This window comes from Anopheles moucheti, chromosome 3 (assembly GCF_943734755.1).
Source record: "Anopheles moucheti chromosome 3, idAnoMoucSN_F20_07, whole genome shotgun sequence".
Lineage (NCBI taxonomy): Eukaryota > Metazoa > Arthropoda > Insecta > Diptera > Culicidae > Anopheles > Anopheles moucheti.
The window spans coordinates 67,656,184-67,684,026 of NC_069141.1; the positions used below are offsets into that span (position 1 = coordinate 67,656,184).

The 27,843-nt window shown below is 47.4% G+C and overlaps 1 protein-coding gene across 2 annotated transcripts; it reads left to right on the plus strand.

Annotated features, from left to right (window-relative positions):
* Window positions 1-1,574: 1,574 nt before the first annotated feature.
* On the plus strand, window positions 1,575-26,463 carry LOC128305230 (tyrosine 3-monooxygenase). Of its 2 annotated transcripts, XM_053042591.1 has the most exons (9): window positions 1,575-1,958; window positions 18,298-18,409; window positions 18,709-18,759; window positions 19,424-19,501; window positions 19,644-19,709; window positions 20,249-20,735; window positions 20,813-21,145; window positions 22,793-22,919; window positions 23,635-26,463. In XM_053042591.1, exons 1-9 carry the CDS (start codon window positions 1,890-1,892, stop codon window positions 24,034-24,036), a joined length of 1,725 nt encoding a protein of 574 aa, XP_052898551.1. In that variant the 5' UTR covers window positions 1,575-1,889; the 3' UTR covers window positions 24,037-26,463. The 2 variants fall into 2 exon arrangements, with proteins under 2 accessions (XP_052898551.1, XP_052898552.1); XM_053042592.1 differs by lacking the exons at window positions 1,575-1,958; window positions 18,709-18,759; window positions 19,424-19,501; window positions 19,644-19,709 and adding an exon at window positions 14,336-14,419.
* The last annotated feature ends 1,380 nt before the right edge of the window (window positions 26,464-27,843 follow it).

Sequence of the window (27,843 nt, forward strand, 5' to 3'; positions counted from 1 at the left end):
GCGAATTTCACAACATTGCTCGGCACCCTTAGCGCACTTTCGGATGGTTGTGCCTCCCGGCCGGCGGCTACGTACGGAACCTCAACCTGAATGTGTCAACAACTACGTTTTTCTACAAATCCGCCACTACTTCTAGAATGATAGAAGAAGCAAAAAAAAGCCAAACAAACGATCATACAAGCAGAGAAGGTTAATCTGCTACAAATGAAGCGAAAAAATAGATCATCTATGTTTCAAGGACAACGCTTTTGGTCCCATCGGTCGGAACCGGGTTTTGTTTGGAGCGGGCGAGGGAATGGTAACGAAAGTAGCGAGTACGAGACCACATGCACGGGGCATCGTCATATAATTTAGCAACAAAAAAAAACACCAAACACGTTCTATAGTACGCGGCCCGGTCGGTAAGCGTTTACTACCGGCATATACACTAACCGGTCCATCGACTTAGCGTGCCCGTTAATCGGTACTGCCACGGTGTCGGTACTAATACCGGGACCACGGTGACACCTTTGAACGCACAAACACGCACACGATCGGCACGCGTGGTGGCGCTGGGAGAGGCGAACAAGTGCGTCCAAATGGGTCTAATGCCAACCAGTGCCTGCACCTGTTCTGAGGCACAGTTCTCGACGAGTTAAGCACCGCTTAGCGCAAGCTTTTTTTGTATCCTATTTGTTTTGTTTGTTAAACAAAGAGAATATATTTAATGTTTACACATCATTAGAAAGAAGAACATTATTCTACAGACAGAAATATTTGTTCTGCTATTTCTGTTTAGCAAACAAATGCAATTTATAAGCAGCACATTAGCAGTTCATTAGCTTTTATTTATTCTGATTTAAAGCTTCCAAATTTATTCGCTTTCATTAATTATCTGGACGCCAATAAAAATGGAATTATTACCAAAATAAATTTGACCCTTTATTGACCTTTTTTTTGTATCCAGAAGCTAATATACAGGCTGTCTCAGAGATACGCTATGTCTGCGTATGTCGAATTTACGCGTAAGTCGAATCCTAGTGCAATTTCGTTTATACTTCAATGTCAGGCGTAGAATCGAGTTTGATTGCACTTAATTTGTTCAGAGAATTAGACGATTTTTAGAGTAAATAAATTATAATAAATTAATAAATAATAAATAAATGTGACAAAGAAAGGTATTTCCAGCCAATTTTTCGCCTTTTTGGTTAGATTTTGTGTTATAAACTAACTAAGCTGTCAAATTTCCAAAAAACGTGTACCTAAGCGTAGCACGCGTAGAAGGATCCGCGTATCTGCGGAGCTGCCTGTTCTTGTTGGTGTAATTAAATTTAAACTAATATTGTTAAATTTTATAAATAATAAACAAATAAAAATTGCCGCAACCAATGGATAAATTATTACGAAAACATAATTTAAAACTCAACGCGATCATGCAAGATCACCGATCAATCAATTTCAAAAACAAAAAAATGCCATAAAATCAATACGTCACTAACCGATCTAGAGCAGCTTCTGATCTAGAGCAGCTAGCACATCCTGTCCGCAGATTGCCACATTGCGTTCGAAGGATAAAGGAATCCAGCTGGCAGCAGCATCATCATTCGTTCTGCTATCGCCAGCGAAGTGATAACGTTTCGTTTCAATCTCCCGGTGAGCTGTGCTTTCCCTGCGAGTGTGCTGTGTGTTTGGTGTGATTGTGTGCGCGAGCGCGTGTCTGTGTGTATGTGCGCGTGTTAATCATTTTGCCGAAATATATAATTGCGTAATTAGCCTGGTGCTACGACAAGGCAACCTTTTTTTATCACACAACCGCTAACGTTGAGAGATTTCGCGCTAAATACTATTACTACCAGTCGATTTTGTGTTTTAACTTCGTAAACTTTAAATAAAAAAAAAAACTCCCAAACATGCACACCTCGCCATCGAAAATTATGCAATTCCAGATCATCCAGATCTTCTTGGAGGAATGCGACGAGGTAAGTGAACTTCGTATTTCCTTAATGGGGTTTTTTTTATGCGAATAGCATCATTTTAACATTGAGAATTTATTTGCAAGCATTTGCCCTAAATCTGCCCAATTACATGCGTTTCTGTGCCATACTAGCAGCTTCGATTAAATGATCAAATTAGTGCATAGAAGGATATTGTTTTTTGTCCTTCCTACCCGAAAGATTTTAATTAGTTGCATTTTATAACGTTTTCCACTTCGCCACTGCATCACAGTGTCCGCCATATTTTTACAAAACCCCGGCACGGCGGCCATCTAACGCTAGCGAACCAAACGGTACGGAACGAAAAGAATCAATATCTTCCCATTGTGCCGGACCCTGACCCTGCAATACCCATGGGGGTTGGGGGTTTGGAAGATTTAAATCGGCTGCTTAAAACGGAACGGCCATTTCTCACACCTGGTTCACCCGAGGGGGGGCACCATTTGTCGCGCCCTTCGCGCCACGATCTCGATTGCGCATTTCAATGGCACACACCGTGAATGCGTTTTATATCTGCATCGGATTTAAGAAGCCAAGATCGAGCTGTGGAACTGGGAAGGGCAAAACTATATTATCTAATTGCAGTGTGCACTAATCGTGATGCGAACCGCGTCACTCACTCGCACACACGTGTACGCCCGAACAATGGCGTACAAAATGGCGAAAGATTCGTTCTAACCTTTTCGCCATTTTTGCCCCGCGTGGAATGGTGGCGTTCAATTTTTGAACGATGGCCGTCCCACTCCGTTCCGGATGTGGAACAAGATCTTGACCATCTTGGTGGTGTTCCGCATGGTTTCCACGTGTTCCGTGTCGTAGCGGTAGTGACGCACGATACATCATTTTCCTCCAAAGAAAATACGAAAAATTCACGTATCGCTGTGTAGAAAGTGGAAATAATGTGCAGAACAATGTACAGCGGTTAAATGATTTATTAAGCCACTCAATGAACCGTTTCGTTTAATCCTTTTTCGGGGAGGAAAATGATTCCTTTCGAACTTAACTCGATGCTCGAAGTGCATTGGTGTGGTATTGCACCCGGAAGCACGACCCGGCGTTGGGTGAAAGCAACGTGTCTGTACGCTTACGAAAAACGTCACCACCAGACCTCATGTCGGTCGGGTCGGTAAGGACCCCCGGTTTACCCGCAGGACCACCTGCCACCACAACAACAGCACACACACTGCCCAATGTTTTACAGCTGAAGAGCGAAGACGAAAATCGATGGCTCGATAGCACTTGACCGATATCAGCACAACACCATCCCCATTCCAGGAACCCACCCCCCGTACGTGTGCGAGTGAAATCATTTTCACCAGCCCTGAATGGTCGACACATGGACATGGAGGCACACTCGAGGCCCGACCGAGCCACTCGATAAACGGTTGGGGGGTTCAACTTTCGACCAATTACCAAACCCATCGGTTCCGTCACACCAGCGCTCAACGTCAGCGTCGTCTTGTACGGTCATCATCGCTTTTTAAAGCTCATCATAATAATCGACTACCGATTCTGGGGCTACTTTTCTTACATGCGCACCCTATCGTGTTCGTTGTCAACTTCAACCGTTAATGCTTTTGCTCTGCCGTTGGGCTTACATAATACTCTCGGGGGGGTTTTTTTTGTCGATGTTACTCGAACGCATCCTAGCAACCGCACACTTTGTGATTGGACGAACAGATGCGGTGTTCGGGTTAGCATAACACTGCCGAACAAGACAAATCCGCCCGACGATGTTTCACGGCAGTTCCGGTGCCTTACTAATTGCAAAAAGATTTATTTCTGCATTGCCCATTACAACCGACCGACAGTCGGACATGTGCGGGAAATGGTTGGTCCATTAAACGAACTTACAGAATGGGCCAAAGAAAAAAAACAGCGAGGCGGATACACACGTGTAAATGTATTCCACCCATTAGCACCAGCGTTTGCCGCCTTTTTTTTCGTTGAAGGTGATAAGCATCCGGAGATGCTACCGGAGATGGAGACGCTCGCGATGCAGCCGGGTTATTGAGGTTAAGTTCAATGATGAACAACCGATTACGGATGTGTATGTGTTTGTGTGTGTGGGGGGTTGGTTTTTCCGGCAAAACTGGCACACGATTTCGGTACTAGCAGCTCATTACAAAACCAAACATCACTTGTGGCCGACGCACAGTGTTAAACACGCAATTTAAAGCATGATATCATTACATCCATCGTTTGTCATTTACATCGTAACGTAACACGGTTTTAATTGGCTAGAAAACAATGTGTTCCATGCGTTGCTTGCCGCTCATTACAAGCCAACAAATCACAGTGCCAATAGGTATCAATGTTCTTCCCTCTCACCCCCCCTACCCAACCGAAGGCTATTTACTTCGATCGAATTGTGATCTTGTCATCATACGTTCGATCGTGAAAACCGTTGTTATTGATTTCGGTAAAGACAGATCAACATAAAACCTCATCCAATCCATCATTTCAGCTCAATCGTAATCGTAGGTTGGTAGTTAATTTTCTTTGTCCCACTGTCCATTGCCGGCTCACGCCTGCTTTCTTAGCTGCCCCAAACAATGACACAATAACGACCTGTTTGTTTGGTGTAGTACGATGCTATAATTTTTGTTTTGGCTTTTCTTTCCATTTCCTTACCACTGTTGTGCGGTAATGTGTGTTTTTTTTTTGTTTATTATTTTCGTTCACCATTCCATTCCGAACGACTTCATTTCAATTAAGATCATTTCACGGCGCAAGGGTTATGTTCTCTTCTTTGCTTGCCTTATTTACACCCATTAATGTGTTGTTGTACTCCGCACTTCAATCCAATTTTTCGATCATACTGTTGAAGCATACAAATGCGTGTGTGTGTGTGGTTTTGATGTTTGTATTTTTTTTTTGCTTCTCTCCCATGCTTCACCACCCATTACGGTTCCCTTTCCATACCGAGCTTTCGGTTTCGGTTTCGTTTTCATGTTTATTATGTCGACCTTCAGCCGGATCATGGCTCTTTCGCACGGCGGAAAGTCACGGGGGGAGGAGGGGTGGGAGATAAAGGGGAGGTATGAGTTTTTGGCCGCAGACCTCCACCAAGGCAGAAACCGATCCGATCTCGTTACTCACGTTCGCCTACGGTCGAAACCGATCGAACAAACGGCAACGGTGTTAACAAAATCCCAACCAACCAACGAGAATCCCCCCATTGTCGAATCGTCGAGGAGGGTGGTTCGGTTTTGCGATTTGCGTGCTTTTAATCTAGCGTCGATGCTGTGCTGTTTCACACACCTTTCGGGTTGCGAAAGCGTCCCCAGTGGCTGGATTTCTCATTAGTTCGCTCAAGGAGCACTGAAACTCATCGGTGCGCCGGCATGTCGGAAGCTCGTCAGGAAGGCTAATTTTTTCGAATCTGTTTTGTGAAAAGAAGATCCGAACGGGGTTCGCCTGTCTCCGGTCCCGCTGTCTTGGTTTGATCCGGTGGTGCATATGCTTCACCTCTTCACGGAACAGCGCACGAAAAACCGGGCCCCACGGGGTCGGACACGGATCACCGCCGTCGCCGTGCGGCCGAACCACGAAGTCCACCGAAGTTCAATGTCAGTGTCAGCGTTGGAGCAGTTCCGTCCATCAGAGGCTGCTCAGCGAATGCTCGGATGATGATGATGATGTTGATGATGATGGTGGCGATAATGATCGCGAATGGGAAGTGACCAGTTGGATCGGATCGAGCCATCGAGTCACGTTTGCACGATCGGGCTTCGATCTCCAATCACCACGGCATATGGCGACAGTCATCTAGCGGCCTCGGTGGCCTTACCGTTGACCATCATTCGTAAGCCCAGCGAAAAACCCAATCACCGAGGGTTAACGTACGGAGCAAAGACGAATGTTTTGAAGAAGAAAAAAAAACAACAAACCCCCACACACACACGCACACGCACATGGGAGCCAACGCACAAAGTAATAGTAAAAGAGAACAATGCACAACTTTGGCTAGCCGCGGCGCAATGTTTTGGAACAAGTTTTTTGTTTTGTTTTGTTTTTGGAAAATGAAACGGAACAGACATGCCCGGGACAGTGTGTGGTGTGCCCATAAGGGAAGAGACCTTGGCGGGACCGAACTACGCCACTTTACTGCCGGGACAGATAACCGAGCACCCGTCCAACAGTTTGCCACCATCGCCTAGATCCGTGATCGTGTTCTTAAGCATCACGATCGATCAGCAACAAACAAACAAAAAAAAAACAATGCTCGTGCACAATCATAAGAATAAATTAATTAGTCCCACACCAACACCAACACGTAACACAGGTACCAGGCCACGACCTGGAACCTGACCGCTACAGGACGCTCCCTGTAGGGGGGGAAGAACGGTTGGCAAGATTCTGGGGCCAACAAACTGCACGCAAACACCTCCCCTTTGCAGTGGCCGTCGGGGAGAACGTTCTAAACCGACTTCGTTGCACCGCTCGCGTTGCATACGCTGCGTCCTTGCCGTATTGCAACCCCCTTTTGGTGGGCTTCCGCCCCAAGCGCGACTACCTCCAGAACCGCGTTCCGTACACGGAAAGGGAAAGGATACCTCTGGAGACAATGAGACTTGCCTTCACGTCCATGTCCAGAAGCTCAAGGCACAACACACACACACACACACACACACACGGGTCGGCAATCCTTGGACCCGGTCGAACCTTGAAAGTAAGGAGTTCTAGCTGCATTTTCTTGTGTGTGTGTCCTTCGTGCGATGGGTGCTTCGATCGATGGCTCGAAAGGGTGTAATTTATCTTTGCCACCCGATCGTCGAGCCGCAAAGCCCGTGAGAGTGATGCATCGTGGATGAATGAAAGAATTGTGACAAAGGGAAATATTGGCAGCAAACACCTGTATGACTGATAACAAGATGCCTTAGACATCGGGCAGGTGACTCGATGTCTGCTACGTCAATTAATGCATTGCTGTGAGACTCATCAGTAGAAGTCTTCAGTCTTCCACCATACCGTGGATAATTGCTCTGATTGACCCATTCGCAACGTCGGATAAGCAGAGCGCTATTGAGTGCGATAAAAAAGGCTTTAAACTTACAACCCAGCAGGTCAGAACCAGCTGCTAAAGATCAGTCAACGCATGATTACAGCGTGTTGCACAACAACGATCGAGAGCAAGGGCCACCGCATCGATTCGCTGCTCATAAAAGTATAATTCGCGTTCGCACTCTTACGATTTCCCATTAGCATATATTCCATTAAACGAGCGAGAAACTAGCACTCTAACGCTTACCGCAGCACCATTTCAGCGCACCTGTTACCAAGAAGCGGTTTTTATTAGAACACTTCAAGAAGCGTACTACGGCAGAGGGTAGTGTCGCACTGCCACCTACACAGCAGGGTCGGAATGGAGAATTAAATGGTAGGAAATACCGCCGTCCGCGGGTGGGTTAATTTGCTCATTCCATTCCGCGCCAGCTCAATATGTAATCAACGTCAGTCCGGGTGAATGATAAGGTGAATCGATTCTGACCGCATGCAATGCGGTACACCTTGCAGGGTGCTAGAATTTATATTACGACCATCTTACGAGTGACAGCGAAAAAAAAAACACAGAATCGCTACAAACAATGGTCCCATGCACCCCACACTAGACACAGGACCGGATTATCCTTTTTATCTACTCTATATGACCGTATGAGTCAATATGGGTTCCAGTACCCGGTCGATGAATGTCACTGTACGCTGTATTTTTGTTTTGGGGCCCGGAAAAAGAGCAAAACGTCTGGCGGAACTTGTCGATCATACAGCCACGTACGGCATGCGGGCTCTACACAGCGAGCTTGATTTTGTCTTTAGAATTCTCATTTCCATCCTAGAACACCGCACAGGTGTTAACGAGGAACGGCTTCCAGCAGGTTGTTCGGTTGATAATTGAAACCGTTTAATACAGTTAGTGCGTTGAATATGCAATTTTTCCATACCAGGTTGGTCAATATTGCGTGTGTCTGGTCAAACCTGCTAGTCTAAACCTACGTAGACACATGCGACACAGACTACAGACAAGTAAAACCGGTTAGAATAAGGACAATCACAGGGATTTTTGTACACCAACTTCAAAAAACACATCCTTGCAGACATTAACGTTTAAAATACGCATGCAAATGTTGCCCTCAGTACGAAATTCCCGGGATTTCCAACCCATTTACAAAACCAACACCGCGTCTACGAAGAACAAACATTCGACTCATGCCTTGGGGAATGCGGAAAAGACCTAATGGGACCGAAAACTGTGGGGAGATCCCCCAATCAAGCTGTCATTATTCGGATGTAACGGCTCTTGCTTTCTTCTGTTTTTGTTTTGGGGGCGATCCTCAACTCGATCGTCTAACTCGTCTAAAGACCCCATTGATGGGGAACTTCACAACAAGTCACGTCCACCACACATTACCGCATGCAGCGAAAAACCTGGCCACGGGAAATTTTGGGAACCCACGAGAGTACCACCGACAGCTTCGATCGTTATGCACGCACACACCCTGTATGCGTTCAGTTCAGAAAACTGACGCGAATGCGTTTGGAATTACCCGGAACCGGTTCTTCATCTGTAGCTGACATGGGTACCCCGGCGGTATGACGGAATGGTGGAAGAGTGGGGAGTTTTGATCGAGCGTCGTCACGGTGCAAGTTTGCCACGGCAAAAAGGCCCGTCTTCGCACAGTAAGAACACACTCCCCAGGTGTGGTTGTTTGGTGACTGGTGGAACTCGCCGAATCGGGGAATCTCCGAAGACGCTCGCTACGGGTCGGTGCATTTTGCAATGACGTACCACGGTCCGATATAGTCACGCAGGGGATTCCATCGCGGTGGGCTTGCACCATTCGTGGCGACCGGGTACCGATCGCACGTTATTGCTGCTGGTCAACGATCTGGTCTAATGTCATGCAGCCGTACGCGCATGTGTCAACACACCTCGGCACCGTGTGCGCATCGCGCCATCTTCACCGGCCAGAACGCGCGCAGATTGTTTAGCGTCGTTGATTTGTCTTCAAGAACACTCTAAACCGCCATACAAAAACTGGCATGATTCTTTCAATCTCAACGAGTTTTTGCCACGAATCTTAGACACGATGGCGAAACTCATCAGTGGCGAACGAAAAAACAAAAAAAAAATGGCACACCATTTGCAAGGTTATATTGTGATATTACGTCTAATTACGTTTATAATTGCATAGCTTTCGGCAGTCCGGTTGCCGAGCGTTTCCTCAAAACAGCGTACACGTTACAGGCTTTGGTAACAATCCAGCAAAAAAAAGTAAACAAACAGGAGGATGATGCAAACTTTCGCTTCTGAGCATCATCCTTACAGAGCACTCCCTGAGCCCCCATCCCTGAAGGATGCCCGAGCGCTGGGCTGCGCGAATCTTCGAGACGCCTAGGCCATGTAGTTTGCGTCTCTGTCTCTTGCACGCCTGTACAGAATGCATCGGAATGCTCCCCGGGTAGCTTGCTCGAGCTCTCGATGTCCAGAGCCACCGTCCGTAAAAGTCGACGTGATCATGTTCACGCACCGCCCGGCCACACGGCCCGGTCGGGACGTCGCGTAAACGCACTTTTAAATCAATTAACCCTGGACTCCGCAGCATCGCTGTCCACCTCACTTTGGCACATTAGCGCGCAGAGGCAGTGGCGTCATTCGTGCAACGGCCCAAACAAACCCCGCTCAGTGCGGTATCGAACCAGCGCACCGGCGTCGCTACTGATCGTTGTCAATCACCGCGGGTACGGGCGATCCTCTTCAAACCGGCGACTTGTTTGACAGTCGCCACCTCGAGTGACTTTCGCTTCGCCCGTGCGCACACCCGCGTGGGCCTTAATGTGATGCCGCAATTTTTGGGCGCCATCGTCGTAAGCATTTTCACACACGCTGCGCCATAATTATGCAGAATTTACAGCTCCGTTTTCCTTCTCGCTCATCCGCGTGCTTGAAGTGTTATTTTTAGGCATCGCGCCGGTTTGAATGGAGCCGCAGCTTTTTTTGCTTTTTTTGGTGCTTTTTTTTTGGAGGGGTTTTACACAATGGAGCATAGCTCTTTTTTTTCCTCACCTGCAACTTCAGGTGTTCACGTAGTGCTCGAGGATGTCGACGTGCCCTCCCCCCAAAACACTGAAGCTTGCACTCGACAGCGAGAAGAAGCGTGCCTTCATCTGCTACGCTTGCCAAGCGCACACAAACACTTTTCTCTCGCAGAGAGATGAACCACCTACAAGTGTCCTTGTTTTGGTTTTTTTTTCTGTGGAGATGTTTGTTTACCGTTTGATGGAGAGCAGCATAATTATGGACGTTGCATAGGCGATCAATTTAATTGATCAAACTCTAGTTTAGAAAGTGAACAGCCGTAGCTTACTGTCGCAAACTCATGTAGTGATTTTACAGTCTCGCAATTTTTAGTAAACCGATCGAATATTATGCTATCTTTAAGCAAAATACCTTTCTTACTTACTTACTTATCCGGCGCTACAACTGTTACGCGGTCTTGACCTGTTGTAGGAGTCTACTAAATCGCTCAGAACGCTAATTCAGAACTTTTGGTAGAAACATCAACGTCGTCAATCCATCTCAATTTGGGCCTACCACGCCTCCTATGTTCATGTGGATGATCTAAAAGGACTTTACGAGCTGGGTCGTCCAGTGTCATTCTCATGACGTGACCACCCCACCGGAGTCTGGCGAGTCTAATCCGCTGTACGATGGTGAATTCGTCGTATAGGTCGTACAGCTCGTCATTGTTGCGGCTCCTCCATTATCCTTCCTCACATCTTCATCTTCTTTATTGGCCCAACTGCCTCAAGAGGTCTAGAAGGAGCCTGCCAATTTCAGGCTTTCGATGACTTTATTTACACGTAGCTTGTTAGTCCCGTCTTACGTACGAAGGAGGATTAGTCCGTATGGGACTTTGGACCGATCCTGTCTTGTGAAGACCGGTTCTGCTACCAATACACTAACGGGCCGCCCTTACATACGGAACCAAAAATCCTTCTGAAGATCTTTATCTCGAACACGGCTTTCGTCAGTTTTGGACAGAGTACAAGTCTCAGAGACGTATATGAGTACGGGAACTACATAAGTTATATAAAGTCCCATCTCCGTTGTTCGTGACAGGTGTTTTATTGACAGTGACAGGTGTTCGTGACAGGTTCTGACCTATTTGTATGTCACCCCTGCGTAACTTAGGGTTTTTAAGCAGGGCCTCTGGTGGTGCCACCAAGTCCAACCCGAGGATTTCTGCCGCCTGTTCAATCCTTTGGTAAGCAACTGCTAGAAAGATCAAGTCATCAGCGTAAAAATACCCTTCGGTCTTGCACTACTACTACGTAAACTACAATACCTTACAGTAGTAACAGTTCAGTTTCCATAAAATTAAACAAAAAACCAATGGAATAAGCGCAAAACAATAGCTTTGTTTTTTCACAATTAGAAAGTATACGCGTACGTGACTCGTGTCCGAAGGTCACCGCTAACCAGCCTTCTGGAAAGGGACGTTACAAACGCTAGTCTAGATTATTCCAAACCAACCAAACGCAGCTTCCTCCATGCTGGGTCGATTTCATGAATGAAAGTGTAGTCACACCCCCTCCCCCGTGCCCCTTTGTTGTTCGAGGTGTACAAACAATAGTTTTGTGTTTTTTTTTGTGCATGCCTTTATGGTAGCCAGATCGATGGGAAAGTGATCTCCACTTATTTCCGATAGTGATCACCGTGCGGCATGTAAAGTGCCCTACGCCTGGTAAACGTGCCAACGAGCCAAACGCTTTACACAAAGCAAATGAATGAGGAAAAACAGCATCTTTCGCCTTCATTCATCAATTCCGGTCGCGTTATCTAATCGTGCGTGCCCCCTGCCCTCCTTCACAGCTGCATTATCTTATTGTTCTCCACGCACACGCATTAGCCTGGCTTTTTTTGCTTATTTTTGCTTATGCGCAATAAATAGTCAAATTATCGAACTTAAATTGACTTAAACGATCGCTAACGAAATGATTAACCGTTCAAGAACTTAGCGGAGCGGTGCGACGGGAATATATCTCTGAAAGCCGAGAAATTCCATGACTGAACTACGAGAAGAGCAAACGAAATTAAAGATGCAAAAAATCACACACAACCGACAAAATGTTCCATTCGCGCCTACTATCTTCGGAGGCGTTTTCTTCCATGACGATGGTGTGCGGTGAGATTAATCCACCCGGTCGCACTTCGCCGCCGTAAGCAACACCGGACCGGCACCGGAAACGGAATGATTCATTCGCGACATTTGCTAGCAAAGTCCAGACACACAGCCGGTGACGCTGGGAGATTCCCTTGCAAAGCTGAAGGGACTTCCCCTTGGAAAGAATGATCAAGAATCGCGTTCGATCGATCGAATTTCTTGAAGCATCTCATGCTCGGGGTACAACCAGCACTGGAATATTGTTTTTTGGCTCTTCACGGTTTGTTTTGTGCGAATTTCGTCCAAGATCACGTGAACGTCGATAACAACGCTCGAAGTTACCGATCTATGGCCGATTCACTTCACCCTACTATTCGGTCAAGTGGCGACCTCTTTTCGGTTTACGCGCCGGATACTTGAATACGCAACTACCCTTTTGGTCTGAAGCCTGAAGATTCGGGGGGTGGAGGGTTGAACCTACCCTCACGGTAATTATGGCGAAAAGATGAGTTGATGAAATTATTCAAAATAAATCCAGGTAGGCGACCTGGGTGGATGGGTGACATTTAGGACGGCGAAAAAAAAACAACAACAACCGCTTGATCGGTTGATGTCTAAATTATGAAATGCGTTACGACGTATTGTTGGGCGGGTTTTTAGAGATACCCCGAGGACCTCGAAGGTATTGAGGACTAACACAACATGTAAGTGAAACATTTTAAAATAAAAATCTCTATTAGGTAACAAATAAAAAGGCTTCGGAATCCACTAACCCAAGCAACCAATAAGCAACTTTCAATAAAACGAATGCAAGAACCATCGAAAAGCGTAAGAACACGGGCCGGCGTCCGGAAATGCTTTGCCACCCCTAATGTTTTTTTTTTCTCGAACTTCAACCACCCTACATTGCCGAACCCACCAGACAAAACCTGTTTCCACAGCCCGACGTACAGAAAAACAGTCCGACGCCTGTTTAGCTAGGGACAGTTTTTGGAGGTAAAAATCCCACCGATACCTCCCATTTCCTCCATTTCAACCTGCCCGGGTGAATTCCCGGCGACCGACCGGTCTGGCCATTTTCCGCCACGATGATCCGTCTCCGTCTCGTCATACCGGGTCTTACCGGTCCGCGCTACCTGTTGAAGCTGTTGAATAGTTTTCGACGCCCAAAAATTATGTTTTGCCAACCCGAACCGAGCAGGTCAATAAGCATTGCGCGTAAACTTTTGGCAGGTTTGTTTCCTACACCCAAGAATAGGGGTGGCAGGGTTTTCGTAGAGGGGTACAACCACACGGAGGGTTGTCGCACAGTGTCCGCTCTATTGTTTGTGTCGTGTGTTGGAGATGTATGTTGCACGCGGATTTGTTATGCGCACGCGCACTCCTGCTCGCTCTCGCATCCAGCGACAATACGACCCGTGTGGCAGGTGTCGACAATACAACGCGACGAACGCGCGCTGGATCGCACCGGGGTCCGGTCCGCTAGCCGTCCCGCTCGCGCGAGCCTTGCTTTGTTGCAGTCGTGTAGCAGATCGTGTGCCGCCTTGTGCGTGTCGGCTCGTAACGGACCGGCGGTGGGGGATACCAACGCTACGTCGCGCGTACCGGTGTGTTCTGCCCACCCCGAAAACCCTGCTCGCCACGGCGGACTCGGGCCAGGCGCGGGTATTTAAACTGATGCGAACCAAAAGCGGCATGCATTCATTGGTTTGCTTGCTTTTTGCAAAGTGCCGAAGTTTCGGAGACAGCGAAAACACACTAGAAGGAAGGTCCTTGCGAGAGACGCCTGTTCGCCGTAGTAATTTAATTCGTTCGCTTTACGTCTAAAAACAACCCCGCTCCGCTGCTAAACGCGTGCAAGTTAGTGCGATCAATTGCGGTGTGCGATACATAGCCAACAGACAGGATTCCAAGTGTCCGGATCGGTAACAGTCACGACCGTCCAGACTTGAGCATCGCATCGAAAAACCCTGTGGTCTTGAGCAATACGTAGCGAAATCCTAACCCCTTTTTGCAAAGGAGTCGCTTCGAACGCGCTAAAGCGAATCTAATTAGACGACGAATCGAGGAACTCGCCCCATTCCGAAACGGAGAGCAGTTTTTGCCGAACAAATACACGCGTGCTGTACACAAGTGTTCGACTACAAAAGGCTACCGGTTGCACTTTGCAAAAAAAAAACACAACAACCTTAATATCATCCTAAAAACATGATGGCTGTCGCTGCTGCCCAGAAGAACCGTGAAATGTTCGCGATCAAGAAATCTTACAGCATTGAGGTAAGGAAAATGAAGGGGTTGTTGTTTTTACCTAAAAACCTATAGTGCTCGGAAAGGATTTTTCCCGAATCCGTAAAGTAGTACGCCGATCGTTCAGTGCAGTATTGGAAAAACAAAAAAACATTTTGTACCAAAAAAGGAACTCCAACAGTGATTGAGTGCGAGTGTGATGTGTGTGTGTGTGACTGTGTGTATGTGTGTTTGTGGTTTTGTGTGTCCAGTGTGCTTTTCCTTCCGTAAAACGGTTTAATAGAGCCACAAACAGTAGATCTAGTTAGTCAGAGCAACACTTTTATCGAAGGGAAGGATCAATCAGCATAGAGTGCCGCTCCGATCGCGCAGATAAGACAATGCTTAATTGCTGGGCCCCTAGCCCTATCTGTATATATGCCCATACACACAAAGTTGCTTCCTAGCTTCCTTAGCAATGCTGTGTTAGAGGTTGCATTCCTTACTCTGTGCCACAGAGTGTGATGGATTTGAATAAAGGCACTTATCGTGAAACCTTAGTTCTAGCTGGAGAGCCGCACGGCCGTGCAACTACAACCAGGTGGTTCGGTCGTTCTGAGCTTCTACCACTTACGTATGATTAATTGCTTGGGAACAGATTAAAGTGATGTTTGCAAGGCTTCGGCGGGTTACAAGTGTGAAGTGCTAGCGGTCGAGGGGAGGAAAAATCAAACAAGAATTTTTAACGTAAAAACGCGATGGTTGATCGGTGGAGCCTTATCCTTGAATAATCTGTAATCGTTTGCAATCGTTCTAGAACGATTCGTACACTGAAATAGGAGGTGTAATCACCTTGAATCGGAAGCTCAGATGGGAGTTGTGCGGTGGTATCTTTTTCGTACTTTGAAACGGAGCTCCACAGGTGGTAGCCCCTTAGAGGCTCCTTAGAGGTAGAAATTGGAAAATATTATCGCCACCAGATTTGAAAAAAAAAAACCGAACGGAATTTGACAAGTAATTTTGATAACTTCCAGTTGCATCGCATCACCCCTAGAACACAAAACTCCTTTTACCGCGGTGCCTTAACGGCGGAAAACGCATTACAGCACGTCTATAAAAGTTTCACCCGCGATCAGAGCGTCAATGATTTTAGCACGCAGTATAAAAAGAAAAAAAAACCGAACAACTCCCCAACAAAAACAGGAAAAAGGAAACGATCGTCAAATCGCATGTGGATCGCATTTGTGCCTTCGTACACCGTCCAGCCGAAATCGATTCATCATCGATTGGTCACCGTAATGGAACCAACCTAATTATGACCAATTTCCTTCTCGTCATACACTTATTCCTCGTGCGCTCACTCTCGATCGGCTTGAGGTTAAGGCCATGCCTGGGGCCGCTTCGGAAAACGGAAGGAAACCGAACCGTGCGCGCAGCACCTGAAGCCTGACGAAACAAATGCAGTCTACCGAAGGTCGGCCCATTTTGTTCGCGCCCCGCTATCGCCGCACCATTGCCGACACACGATCACCCAATGTCGGATGTCGCCCCGTACGGCTTGGTACACAGTTTGCAGGGTTGGATGGAGGAAAACGGGCAAGGAAATGATGCTAATTTGCGTTACAAAGTTTTTCCACCGATCTCAAACGTTTTGGTCGTTCTGGGACGGGAAAGAGTCAGGGGAAGATCCTATCAAGGGGGTATCCTTATGAGGTTCTTTGTTAGCATTGGAAGATGGTAACTATGTTTACTCGGTAAGATTTCCGTTTTGAGGTAAATATTGCCCTCCGTTAGGTAAATATTGAGGAGCGCCACTGTTTAAACAGTGGAGCCCGGGCCGTCATGCCAATTTTCCTCCGTTGAGTGTGTTTAGAGAGCAGAGTTCTGAGCTCGGTTCTTTGGGACCCTGCGCAAAACTGATCGCCAAGCCAACATCAAAGACACCGAGCAAAGGCCCCAGTAGGCAACCTCAACCCTGGACGACACTCCTTAGAGTCAGTTCTCCAGTCAGAACAGAACAAAAAACTCGTTACACGAGTCCGAGGCTTGCGGAAGTGATTGCCCGCGCACGGTACTACCTTCTGGTCCAACGTCCTGAAACAGGGGCAAAAGCAAGCCCCCTCCCCGCCCGGGGTCCGGCGAGACGTTCCTTTCACCCGGGCGCAACCGAAAATATGGCAAAACCGGGCCAATAATTGTGGAATGGGCCCCGTGGCGCGGGATATCTTGCTCAAGGTCAAACGGTTCAAACTGGACGATGTGTACGCTGTTGTACGGGTGGACAAGATCACGTTCACCTCGCACTCAACCACGCGGCCAGGAACACATCACATAATCTACTTATTGACATTGAATTTGGCAGAAATCAGCAACAAACAGCGGCAACAGTGAGTGTCATTAAACCGGTCCTCATTACCGTGACCGGTGTAATGCTTCTAGACCTTCCGGTGCACTGGGGGAGTCTTTTCGACGCGATCTCGATTCCCGCTCAAGGAACTCCGGTGTGGAGAGAGGCAAAATCTCCACCAAACAAGACGCGTTGAGGGTTGGCATGAGTCCGAGCGCTGGAGATGACTGACAGCTAACACCTTCGTCACCGGTGATGTATCACCAGCCCGGACGATAATGCGTGTCTTAGTAGCGCATCAAGCGCGTTGTAACGACTTATTCGCACCCACAACCGCCTCAGTGGTGCAGTGTGTGAACGTTGCTCAGTAGCCTCAAACTGCACATGCAACGTACAGAGCTGCCGCTTTTGCGCTCCGGACCGTTGCCAATGTCAATGACGAACAGAGTGCCAGTGCCAGCGCTAAGTGACGTGAAGGTCCCCCCCCGACATCCCTTGCCCCGCACGGTTGCAGCGCTTGTGCGGTCGGTTCCTCGTTGCTCCATGCTTGCTCTTGAAACAAAAACCACCAACGCTGGCAAAGCGTTTTGGACCGCATCAACGCGGAAATTGTAACGAAACGATTTTTGGGCCCCCAATACCCATCGTACTGTCCGTTGGGCTACTTGCCGATCGCCTCTTGGGTGAAGGGGGGGAAAATATTCTGACACCCCCCCCCCCCCCCCCTGGTCACTCAAAAACCCAGAAAAAAGGGGAAGGATGTGTGAGGGTGGAAGCAGACTAAGGGGGAAGGGCAGCCTACTAATCAGGTCAATTCGCGTCCGTTCGTTGCGCACCGGTAGATCGCGATCATGTCAAGGTTTCGGCCGTAAAAACCGAATCGCAATCACACAAGATCGCACGATCGCGTACGCATATGTTCCGGTAGCTCTAGGTAATAACCGCCGCCAACCGTTTTGGAGGCTCGCAAACCCCAACAGCAACAACATCATGGCACTGCACCTGCGCCACGTTCGGCCGTTGCATCGCGCGGTTGCGTCATCGCGGCTACCCCATCTGGGAGGGTTACTCCCTGGCCAGGCGAGAAGCGGCGCTGGCGGAGGTTTGCCGTTGCATCAGCAAACTCACGCGGTACGTTTAGCCATGTGCCGCCACCCTCTCCAAACGACTTCAATCACATCGCTGATCCAAGGCGTTAGATGGCTCCGCACGATCCGGTACTCTTCCAGCACCTGAGCGACAAGGTGCCGATGGTCATTAGGCTCATAAAACATGCAGCTTTAAGCTCTAGCCCTGCGAGCCACAAGAGCTGGCCGTGCGGATGGCTTTGACCATTTTTAGCGGCCACATCACACCCCCATTGCCAAACGCTTGTGTGTGGGGTGTTCTTCATGTGAGGGGAGGGAAAATGTGTGTTTTTTTTTTTGCAAAGTCACATCACAGCGTTTACTCTCCCTTCAAGCGAATTAAAACATTTTGATGTAAAAAAAAACCCACCCCAACTGCAACAGTTCGATTGTTCGATGATTAGCAAAAAAAAAACAATTAATTCACCATTTACCCACCTTTCCAACACTTCCAGAACGGATACCCATCCCGGCGCCGTTCTCTGGTCGACGATGCCCGCTTTGAGACGATTGTGGTCAAGCAAACCAAACAAACCGTTCTGGACGAGGCCCGCGCAAAGGCCAACGGTAAGTAAGCGCGTAGTGAATGTCTTCCGGCATAATGTGTGTGGCATGGCTTTGTTGGTTGGCGTGCTGATAGTCGCTCCTGATAGTCGCTTTGTCTCGCGACTAAGTGGAAAATCCTGTTTTACTTATGATTTTACCTTTCCTTTCTTTTTTTATTTGTCTTCATTTTTTTTTGTTTTGGCGTGATTGTCCAATTTTTGGCTGCTCCAAAACACTACTCCGTTTCCGCCAATGCAATGCTGACCCAACCGAATTCGCTTGATCGCGATTGAAAACCCGTTTCCTGGCTCCGTCTCCAGACTCTAGTTTGGAGTGTACCATTCTGCAGGCCCAAGAACAGCATCAACAAGGTAAGGAACATCCCCCCTCCTCTTGAAGACAGACAGCCAACCGAGAACCGAGTGAAGCTGTGGACCGAGAGAGGCCAGCGGTTAATTTTCCTAGAACTTGCGAGCAACCTAGAACGCCAGAACCAGATGATGAAAGGGAGTGTTCTTTGTATCTGGTTTCTCGCCCTCCGTCGTCACTAGCTGCTAACGAGCACGATATAGTTGTCGTCCAAATTGACCAAACCAAACCCTTACCCCCGTGGTTGCACGGGGCAGGGGTAGCAGTAGTACTCGTGTGGAGTGAATTTGAACCGAATAGCGAAGGTCACACCATTCCGTTCACTTTCGTACACAGAATTGTGGCGTGTGTGTGTTTTTTTTATTAAATTTAAAGTATGATTGTTTTTTTTTGTTGTTGCTCCCCAACCTCACATTTTTGTTACACACTTCGTTGAACAATTTTCCTTCAATTAAGTTCGGTCCGGTTCGGTTCTTTGTCTTTGAGTTTTGATTTGTTTAATGCTTTCGTTTATCTAACTTTTGGTTTTGTTTTTCCTTTTTGTTTTATTTTCTTTCTTTTTTTTGGCACTGCCAATTATTTCCGTTTTTGTTCAAACACAAAAAAAACATAAAAATCATCCACGCGTGTATCTTCGTTATTGTGGGGATTTTGATCTGCGCACAGAAGACAAAATTCCGCAAGAGGTTCAACAGACAGTCGAGGATCAGGATAATGACGAAGAGGAGATTCGAATGGTCGCAGGTAAGCACCCGGAATGCTGGGGTTTGTTTTATTCTTCTTTTTGGTTTATTTATTTATTTTACGTTCTGCATGACATTATTGATGTGCTTATTGTGGTTATGTTTTGTGTGGCTGTTGTTTTTACTCCTACTCCTCCGCGTAGTTGATGAGCTACCCCAGAAGCCGCAGGAATACGTTCCAAGTGCCGACGATGAGGACAAGGAAAAAGGTAGGTTGTGTAGTGGGAGAGAAAGTGATGATGGAAGAACATCATCCAACCCAGAACCCCATAACCCGGTCGCTTCCACAATCGTTCCCCGGCAAGAAAGCTTTTCCTCGTCGCATAATTCATGCTTTACGTCAAAAGCACTCAGTTGACAATGTGGTTCCGTGGTCATTTGGGTGGAAATAAAAATAAGCTGCCTCGAATGGACCATTCTTCGACGAGAAAATGGCTACCCATTAACGCCCGGCCCGGCCCGGAGTCCGTTACGTCACACGGCGTGTGTGTGTAGAATTTCTCAAAGCTCAAGAAACCCCTCAATTTCACACATAATCCAACTCGGGGGTCGGAAGTCGTTCGCGTGGGTAGCAATAAATTACCTTCCGGAGTGGAAAGCGTTCGCACGTGGAAAAAGGATTTACTTGTACGATTGGGGGAGCGATAACAAAAAAAAAAAACAGCGAAGGGACTCGCACCGGACTGACTGAGAGCGTTATTAATCGGGTGCTCTTTCTTTTCCTATTCCGCAAAAATAAAAAATCCAGACGCTGGGCTAACTGAGGAGGAGGTTGTACTGCAGAACGCTGCCTCGGAGTCGCCCGAAGCCGAGAAGGAGGTGGTCCGTGCCGCCGTGGTCGTCCGACTGCGGGACGGCATGGGATCGCTCGGACGCATCCTCAAGGCGGTGGAGGCGTACCACGGCACCGTGGTACATCTGGAGTCGCGCCAGTCGCGCAGCGAGGGCGTCCAGTTTGACGTCCTCGTCAAGGTCGATATGGCCCGGTCCAATCTGCTCCAGCTGATCCGGTCCCTGCGCCAGACGCAGTCCTTCGGTAGCGTTAGCTTGCTGTCGGAGAACAACGTCAACGTGAAGGCACCCTGGTTCCCCAAGCACGCCTCAGAGCTGGACAACTGCAACCATCTGATGACCAAGTACGAGCCGGATCTTGACATGAACCATCCCGGTTTCGCAGATCAGGTGTACCGCGCTCGTCGCAAGGAAATTGCCGAAATCGCATTCGCTTACCGATAGTGAGTATCTTTGAGTGTGCGTTGGAGATTACCACAGCCGAGAAACTAACCGTGTGGAACTCCATCCAACCTTACAGTGGAGACCCAATCCCGCACATCGATTACACCGAAACGGAGAACAAGACCTGGTCGGCCGTGTTCGCGCGCGTGAAGGAGCTGATGGTGAAGCATGCCTGCTCCGAGTACATTGCCGTCTTCAAGAAGCTCGAGGACGAGAAGATCTTCGTGAAGGAGCGCATTCCGCAGCTGCAGGAAATGAGCGATTTCCTGCGCAGGAACACCGGATTCACGCTCCGGCCGGCCGCTGGTCTGCTGACGGCTCGCGATTTCCTCGCTTCGCTGGCGTTCCGCATCTTCCAGAGCACGCAGTACGTGCGACACATCAACTCACCCTACCACACACCGGAACCGTAAGTTGACAGCCAGTTTTTTTTTCTTCCTTAAGTTGCCTTATTTTTTTCTCTTTCCAACCCCCACCCCACAAAGACCCAACTCGGAAGCTCACCTCGCTTCCACTTTAGCTCCATTAGGGGGTGTGCTTTCTGTCTTTCTCGCGTGCACTCAGAACTGAGTCCTTCCTTTGACGAACATCGCTCGTAGAACAATTTATGACTCCATTGTGTGCGAATGTGTGGTTTTTTTTTTGTTGTGTTTGTTGTGTGGCCCTGTGAAGGAGGCCACTGCGATGAAGGAAGAGATGGTATGTTCCATTTTACTTGTGCTTTACCACCATTTGCCACCGAAGCATTTCCCGACAATGGCAAGGACATTTCGGATGGAAGTCAACGTTCACACTGTGATGTTGCTATAGGCGCTGTGGGCCATTAAATTCTTGATTAGCTTCATTCTTTATTATCTTCTTCTATATCTTGATAATATAAAGCAATAATTAATTCTTTAGTATATAAACTTGTTACAAAAAAAAAACAAATTTACTTTAAATTCCATTTTATTTTTACTTCCACTTCCACATTGGAACTGTTTCGTGTTGACCTATAGTTCACCACTTAACCGTCGACGCTGGATTCAACCTCTTAGATCCTTCATTCATACCCGTACGGGAACGGCAAATGTGACCCTCCCCGACTTCTCGTTCCAGTCACTTGCACACTTGGCTCACAATCAAACATAACCGTTTGTGTGAAAGTGGCAAAAAGGCATAAGATGTCATAATAGAATAAAATGATTTTAACGGCAGCGCTACTTCACTCGGTACACGCTTCCGGCCCATGGGGCTGCCAGACCCAGACTTCCTTCCGCCCTCTCGGGAGGGAACCCAACTTTAGCTACTGGGCTACCCCGAAATGGGTCATTTCCTTCGGGAGTTCCACAAGCATCTCCAATTTTCTCACGCGACCCATTTGAAGTAAGCGCTCTTTTGATGTCTTTTGGGCTTTCGGTGGAAGTGTCGCGGTGGGGTGGGTGGAATATTTTCTCCACCCAGATGGGAGAGCCATTTATAGAATTTATAAATGTCTCTTTCTTCACTTTGGCCCGGCACACAAGCACGTACAGTGCAACAAGTGGCCCATCGCACCGTAGAACTGCCGGCAATAATGCTCGGCACATGAACTTTTTCGCTTCCCCAAAGCGAAACTCAATTAAAAGCCCGAACGGGAAACAAGGAGCATATTAAAGAGTCCAGGTCCTTTCTAATTGATTTTTCCGATACGATGATGATGTCGTCGATGGCGCAGATGATGATGATGATGGGTTTCAATCGGTCCCGGTGGTCCTTCATTCGCTCTTTCTCTTCCCGGGTTGGTAAATAGTTGCCATCGGAGGACTTTACTGTTGTATATGCCTGCTGTATCGGTTACCATAGCGACGGGCAACACAGTAATGAAAATCATCTCCCATGGGCCCAGTCAAATCCCCCGCTAAAGAAAGATATTGTTAAAAGTGAATTAAAAAATCTTCTGCCAGCGCCATTGAGCCATTTTCCACCACCCCATTTTCCCCTCAAATAAATCTCCAACGCTGCCGCTCGTACACGCAATCGTCGACAATTCTTATGCTCATCTCGCTTCCAATCTCATTGCACTTTCCTTTTTCAGCGATTGCATCCACGAACTGCTCGGTCACATGCCGCTGCTTGCCGATCCAAGCTTCGCCCAGTTCTCGCAAGAAATCGGATTAGCCTCGCTCGGTGCCTCGGATGAGGAAATTGAAAAGCTCTCGACGGTAAGTAAAGTCGCAATACGCTAAACCCCAACGCATCGCTCTGGGGGGGAAAAAACGGTACCACGGACACACATAATTCTGCGCACAGGTGAGCAGTAATTGCGCCTCGGAAACTGAAAAGGCGGTCGCAATTTCGCTAGGTCATCATCGCAATGGCCATGGGCGCTAGCGCGGGGGGTTTTGATCGCGGTTTGGGTCGAGTGTGTGTTAGCCGCCCGAGCGCCATCTGGCGGCCGGTTTCGAGCAGTTTCGAGCAGCCGATTGGCGTTGTTTTACCATTGGCATTAAAAAAAATAAAACTCGCCAGCAAAAAACCGGAAAGCAGGCCACGAAGGCCGGATCTCGCACGGCCAGTTGGCGGTTGGCTGCCTCTGAACCCGAAACCCCGAACGGACTTTCGCGAGAGTAGTGGATGCCTTGTTGCGTGCTGCCCCGAGAAGCGCGTAGTAACGCGATTCAATGGCATTCTAGCGGTATGATTTATTCCGATCCAGTTATGTGCGCGATCCGAACACTAACTGGTTCGATACTAATATGAATAAGCCTACCCGGGGCTTTGCCAAGATGCCGTGTGCCAGATTTTTTCCCTCAGCAAGAAACATGCGTTGGTTGCCATTCATCGGCAAGATTCTGCGCAGCGGATCACGCGGAGAAGTTCACTTCTAACCTGTTTGTGTGTTTTCGTCTCTCTTTTTCTTCCCACCACGACCACCAGGTGTACTGGTTCACGGTTGAGTTCGGTCTGTGCAAGGAAAAGGACGAGGTCAAGGCTTACGGTGCCGGTCTGCTGTCCGCTTACGGTGAGCTGCTGCACGCCATCAGCGACAAGCCGGAGCACCGCGCGTTCGAGCCCGCCTCGACCGCAGTGCAGCCGTACCAGGACCAGGAGTACCAGCCGATCTACTACGTGGCCGAGAGCTTCGAGGATGCGAAGGAGAAGTTCCGCCGCTGGGTTTCGACCATGTCGCGACCGTTCGAGGTGCGCTTCAACCCGCACACCGAGCGCGTGGAGGTGCTCGATTCGGTGGACAAGCTGGAAACGCTCGTCTCGCAGCTCAACACCGAGGTGCTGCACCTTACAAATGCCATCGCCAAGCTGAAACAGCCATTCTGCTAAGTCTCGCGGGGTCTCTTCGTAACGGCGGCCCACGCCGGATGCAGACCCACACCCCCCAAACAGCAGCATGTGATCCGATGCGAGTGTGTGTGAGTGTGTGAGAGAGAGCGTGAGAAAGAGCGAACGAGAATAATGGAGCGAGTGTGAGAGAGAAGCGAGACACTAAAGCAAAGCAAAAATGGAAAAATGTCTGATCGACAAGGACAATATATGCGTAAGCCCCCCCCAACACCCTGTTGTGCTCCCGGCGAGCGTCCTGGACGATGCTGCAGCAGTGCGGGGCACGTGAGCTTCCGCCATTTTGGGTGGACTACGCTAAACTCGATGTATACTATATCCGCTACTTCTATCCACTGCTACTACTACTACTACAGGAAAAAGAACACTACTATTACTACTACCCGCTACTATTATACGGAACAGTATTCTGCACCCACTCGGAGCACCAAAACTCGCAAGGAAGAATGCTGGTGCGAATATCCTTCTTTTTTTTTCTTTGTTTTGCTAAGATGTTTTATTGTATCGTTTTATACAATCAACGTATGCTTGCATACGATCGAATCAGTATCGGCCAGGGGTGGCAAAGCACAAAAACCACCCCCTCCTGCTGGAAGGAAAATTGTGCAGAATCGAAGCAGAGCAGAGATATTTTTGCACCAACCGCACCAAAACCCACGCCAAGCGTGTGGAGCCCAGTGGTGGTCCATATTGTCCGGAAGATATGGATCCCACATCGTCTCCATCGCAAGCAAGCAAAACCACACAGAAAAGGACAAACGGAGAAGCGTCAGGAGTATCCCGCTCCAACGAAACGCCACAGCTGTACAGCTTCGGTATTCGAAGCTCGTAAGCCCTCGCAATCGAAAAAAGGAAAGGAAGTAAGGCAGCAGAAGAAAGCGGGGAGAAGGGGGCCGATGGGGGGTTGAAAATACCCTCCAGCACAGCTCCCGCTTTCGACTGCCGAGCCTATTTTTGCCGGAGGACGACGAACGGAAGAAGGATTCATCGCAGTAACATCGCCAGTGTGCCCAGTGTGGCACCACCACGTTTTCAAATTCCTCAGACCGACGACTATTCGGTTGTCGAGTAGTGCAATCACCCGTGTTCGTGTTCTGAGCGTCCCCGTTCCTCTTCTCCATTCGACTTGCATGCGAGCGCGACTTGCATGCGAGCCAGTACAACGAAAAGGACACGACTACGACGGATGAACAACATTCAGTATTTTTTTGTTTATTCCAACAAACGAATCCCTGCCAGTCCAGTCCAACAGGATAGTGACATACACACCAACCATGCCTACAATATCCTGACCTCCTAACCGTCCGGTCTTCCCCCCCCAAGCCCTTCCTTGTCCCCGGTAGATCCTTTGCCCTATTCGAGAGCTACATTCCAACTTCCCCCATCCATTTGTTGCTCTCTCCATCTCCGTCTCTGGCGTACTCGCAGGTTCCTTTCCATTTTTCCCGTTTCCCGCACACACCCCCCCTCCCCATCACCCCGTTCCCTTTTCCCAATATGTGTACGTCCTGTCAACGTAGCGTAGGAAAGAGTATTGTTTATTGAAGAGAACATATTTTTTTATTTAACGTAATTTAAGTATTGTATACTATTTAAAGTTAGTGTTTAAACTTAAATTATTCACTTGACTTGAGCAGATACTTTGTTTTTCGTTATATGCAGACCAATGTAGACGGAATGTTGCAAAACCCCCTTTTTTGTCAAAAGGGGCGGATTTAAGGGTGCTGCAGAAGGACTGATTGTGATCGCGATCGCGGCTTGAATGGTTGATAACGACGGTACGGAACACCCGGGCAATAGAACCAACCACACATGCGGAGCTTGTGCTGCCGATCGCCTGCTGCTCCTCATCGCATCGTAAAGGAAGTGACTGTCCGATACGATACACTAACATCTGATAAGGTGCAAGCGGCGTGAGCAGCCGATCGTTCTGTGCGTGTTGTAGGCTTCTATTGCTTTTCTTCTGGAACCGGGTGAAGCTTGCTGTTCCAACCATTCCACCGCCCTCCGATCACAGCTAGCTAGGGAGCTTACTTTACGCTTAGGTATTAAGGCCGTAAGCTAGGTTTGTTAGCGAGATCCTTCGCGTGGTAACATAGATCCGCTACTACGAACGGCAACATTCGCGGCTCAGGACAGGTTAAGACAAATCCTAAAAGACAACACACTGCAACGAAAATTCATCCTCGACTGTCTGTAATCTCATGTTTGTTTTTTTTTTTATATAATTGTGTATTTTTTTATTATTGTGTATAAAGGCAACAACAATGAGCATGAGCGGAAAATTTCTATTTATATTTATACGAGACAATCTTAGCACGCGCGCACGTTTAAGAAAGTGAAAAAAATGCAAACAAACAACAACAAAAAAAAAGGATACAGGTAAAAATTTTCCGTCTTCATGAAAAACTTATATGTAAAAGCTATCCAGCACAAAGTAGCGATGCAAATAAAAGAAACTAAAAAAACACAACAAACAAAACCCAATCGTCGACTATTTATTGGTGTTATTTGCTTTGGAATATATAGGAAATATTGTACAAATACATCCGATCTGGTTGGTAATATTTTTGTGTGATAAATAAAAACATTTAAACTATAAAGGAAACTTGGAATGAATTTGGCAATATCACCCTAATTAGTAAAAATACCTTAATTTGAAATTTTATTCGGAATCTTAAGTTTTTACTGATAACTAGCATTAAAACGTGTTTAGATAAGACATGGAGAGAAACATAATGGAAGAACTCACAAAGAACACAAGATCTCGTCGCCTTAACTCCAGAAATGTATTTCTTTTCTTCAACGTCGACGCCTAAATGTGTTATACTTCTCAGTACAACATTTTTTTCCACAACTGTTCTTAATTGAATCCGGATTTTTACCGAGTATTCATAAACCGAGTGCGGAAAGTTATTGTGACACCCCATGAGATTGATATAATTTAAGTAAAATGATTTTAAAGTCACTCAGCTACTCAGAGGATTAATAATTTTGAGGATTTTCATAGAGACGATGTTTGAATGTAAAGCAAGTACAGTCTATTTCCGAACTGCTTAGTACACGAGATACGTTACGAGGTACTCGAGTTGATTCAAGCAGACACGAAATTTTTTATGCTTTTCAGTTTTCGGAGTTCAATTTCGAAATAAATCATAATGTGAAATAAAAGGATAAGTAAGTAAGTACATCGAGTGGAAGTCCCACGGTATTGAATTTCAGCTAGAAACATTCGCCTCTTACTTGAAAATATTGACTATTAGGAAAATACGAGGAAAATATCTCTTTATTCAAACTTCATGCACTACAGAGCGGGTCAGGAAAGGTTGACGAAGTGAACGGTCATTAAAAGAAAACCTACACAACTATCGTTTAAATGTTTCTTGGTTTTCGCAAGGTGCTATTCATGAAATTATATTCCAGGTTGCTTCGAAAACGATATCGAATAACTGACGCTCCTCATAAGTAATTCCCTGATCTACAATTGTTTTTTTTTTTACTTCACTCTTATCCACTCCACTATTATAAGTATATTTACGGGAATGTTTTCCTTAGTTTAGATGTTTGCTTTCAGCTTGTTCAGTACCCGAGGTTTGTCTTTGTTGACTATAGATTTTAGATGATCAAGTAAAAGGATGTATTTAATTAAATTGGGAGAGTGCGCAGTCGTGGTACCTTCAACACCACAATTGAGATTCGCGCTGTGTATACCCTGGCTCCATTCTGCTGGCATTGCTTTATGTTTCGTATAAAAATGACTTCAACATTCCTCTGTAGCGGTCTTCATTC

Coding starts and splice junctions, on each gene's coding strand:
- LOC128305230 (XM_053042591.1), top strand. CDS start 1,890: ATGCACACCTCGCCATCGAAAATTATGCAATTCCAGATCATCCAGATC. Junction 20,736..20,812: donor ATCGCATTCGCTTACCGATA/GTGAGTATCTTT, acceptor CCAACCTTACAG/TGGAGACCCAATCCCGCACA. Junction 21,146..22,792: donor CCCTACCACACACCGGAACC/GTAAGTTGACAG, acceptor TTCCTTTTTCAG/CGATTGCATCCACGAACTGC.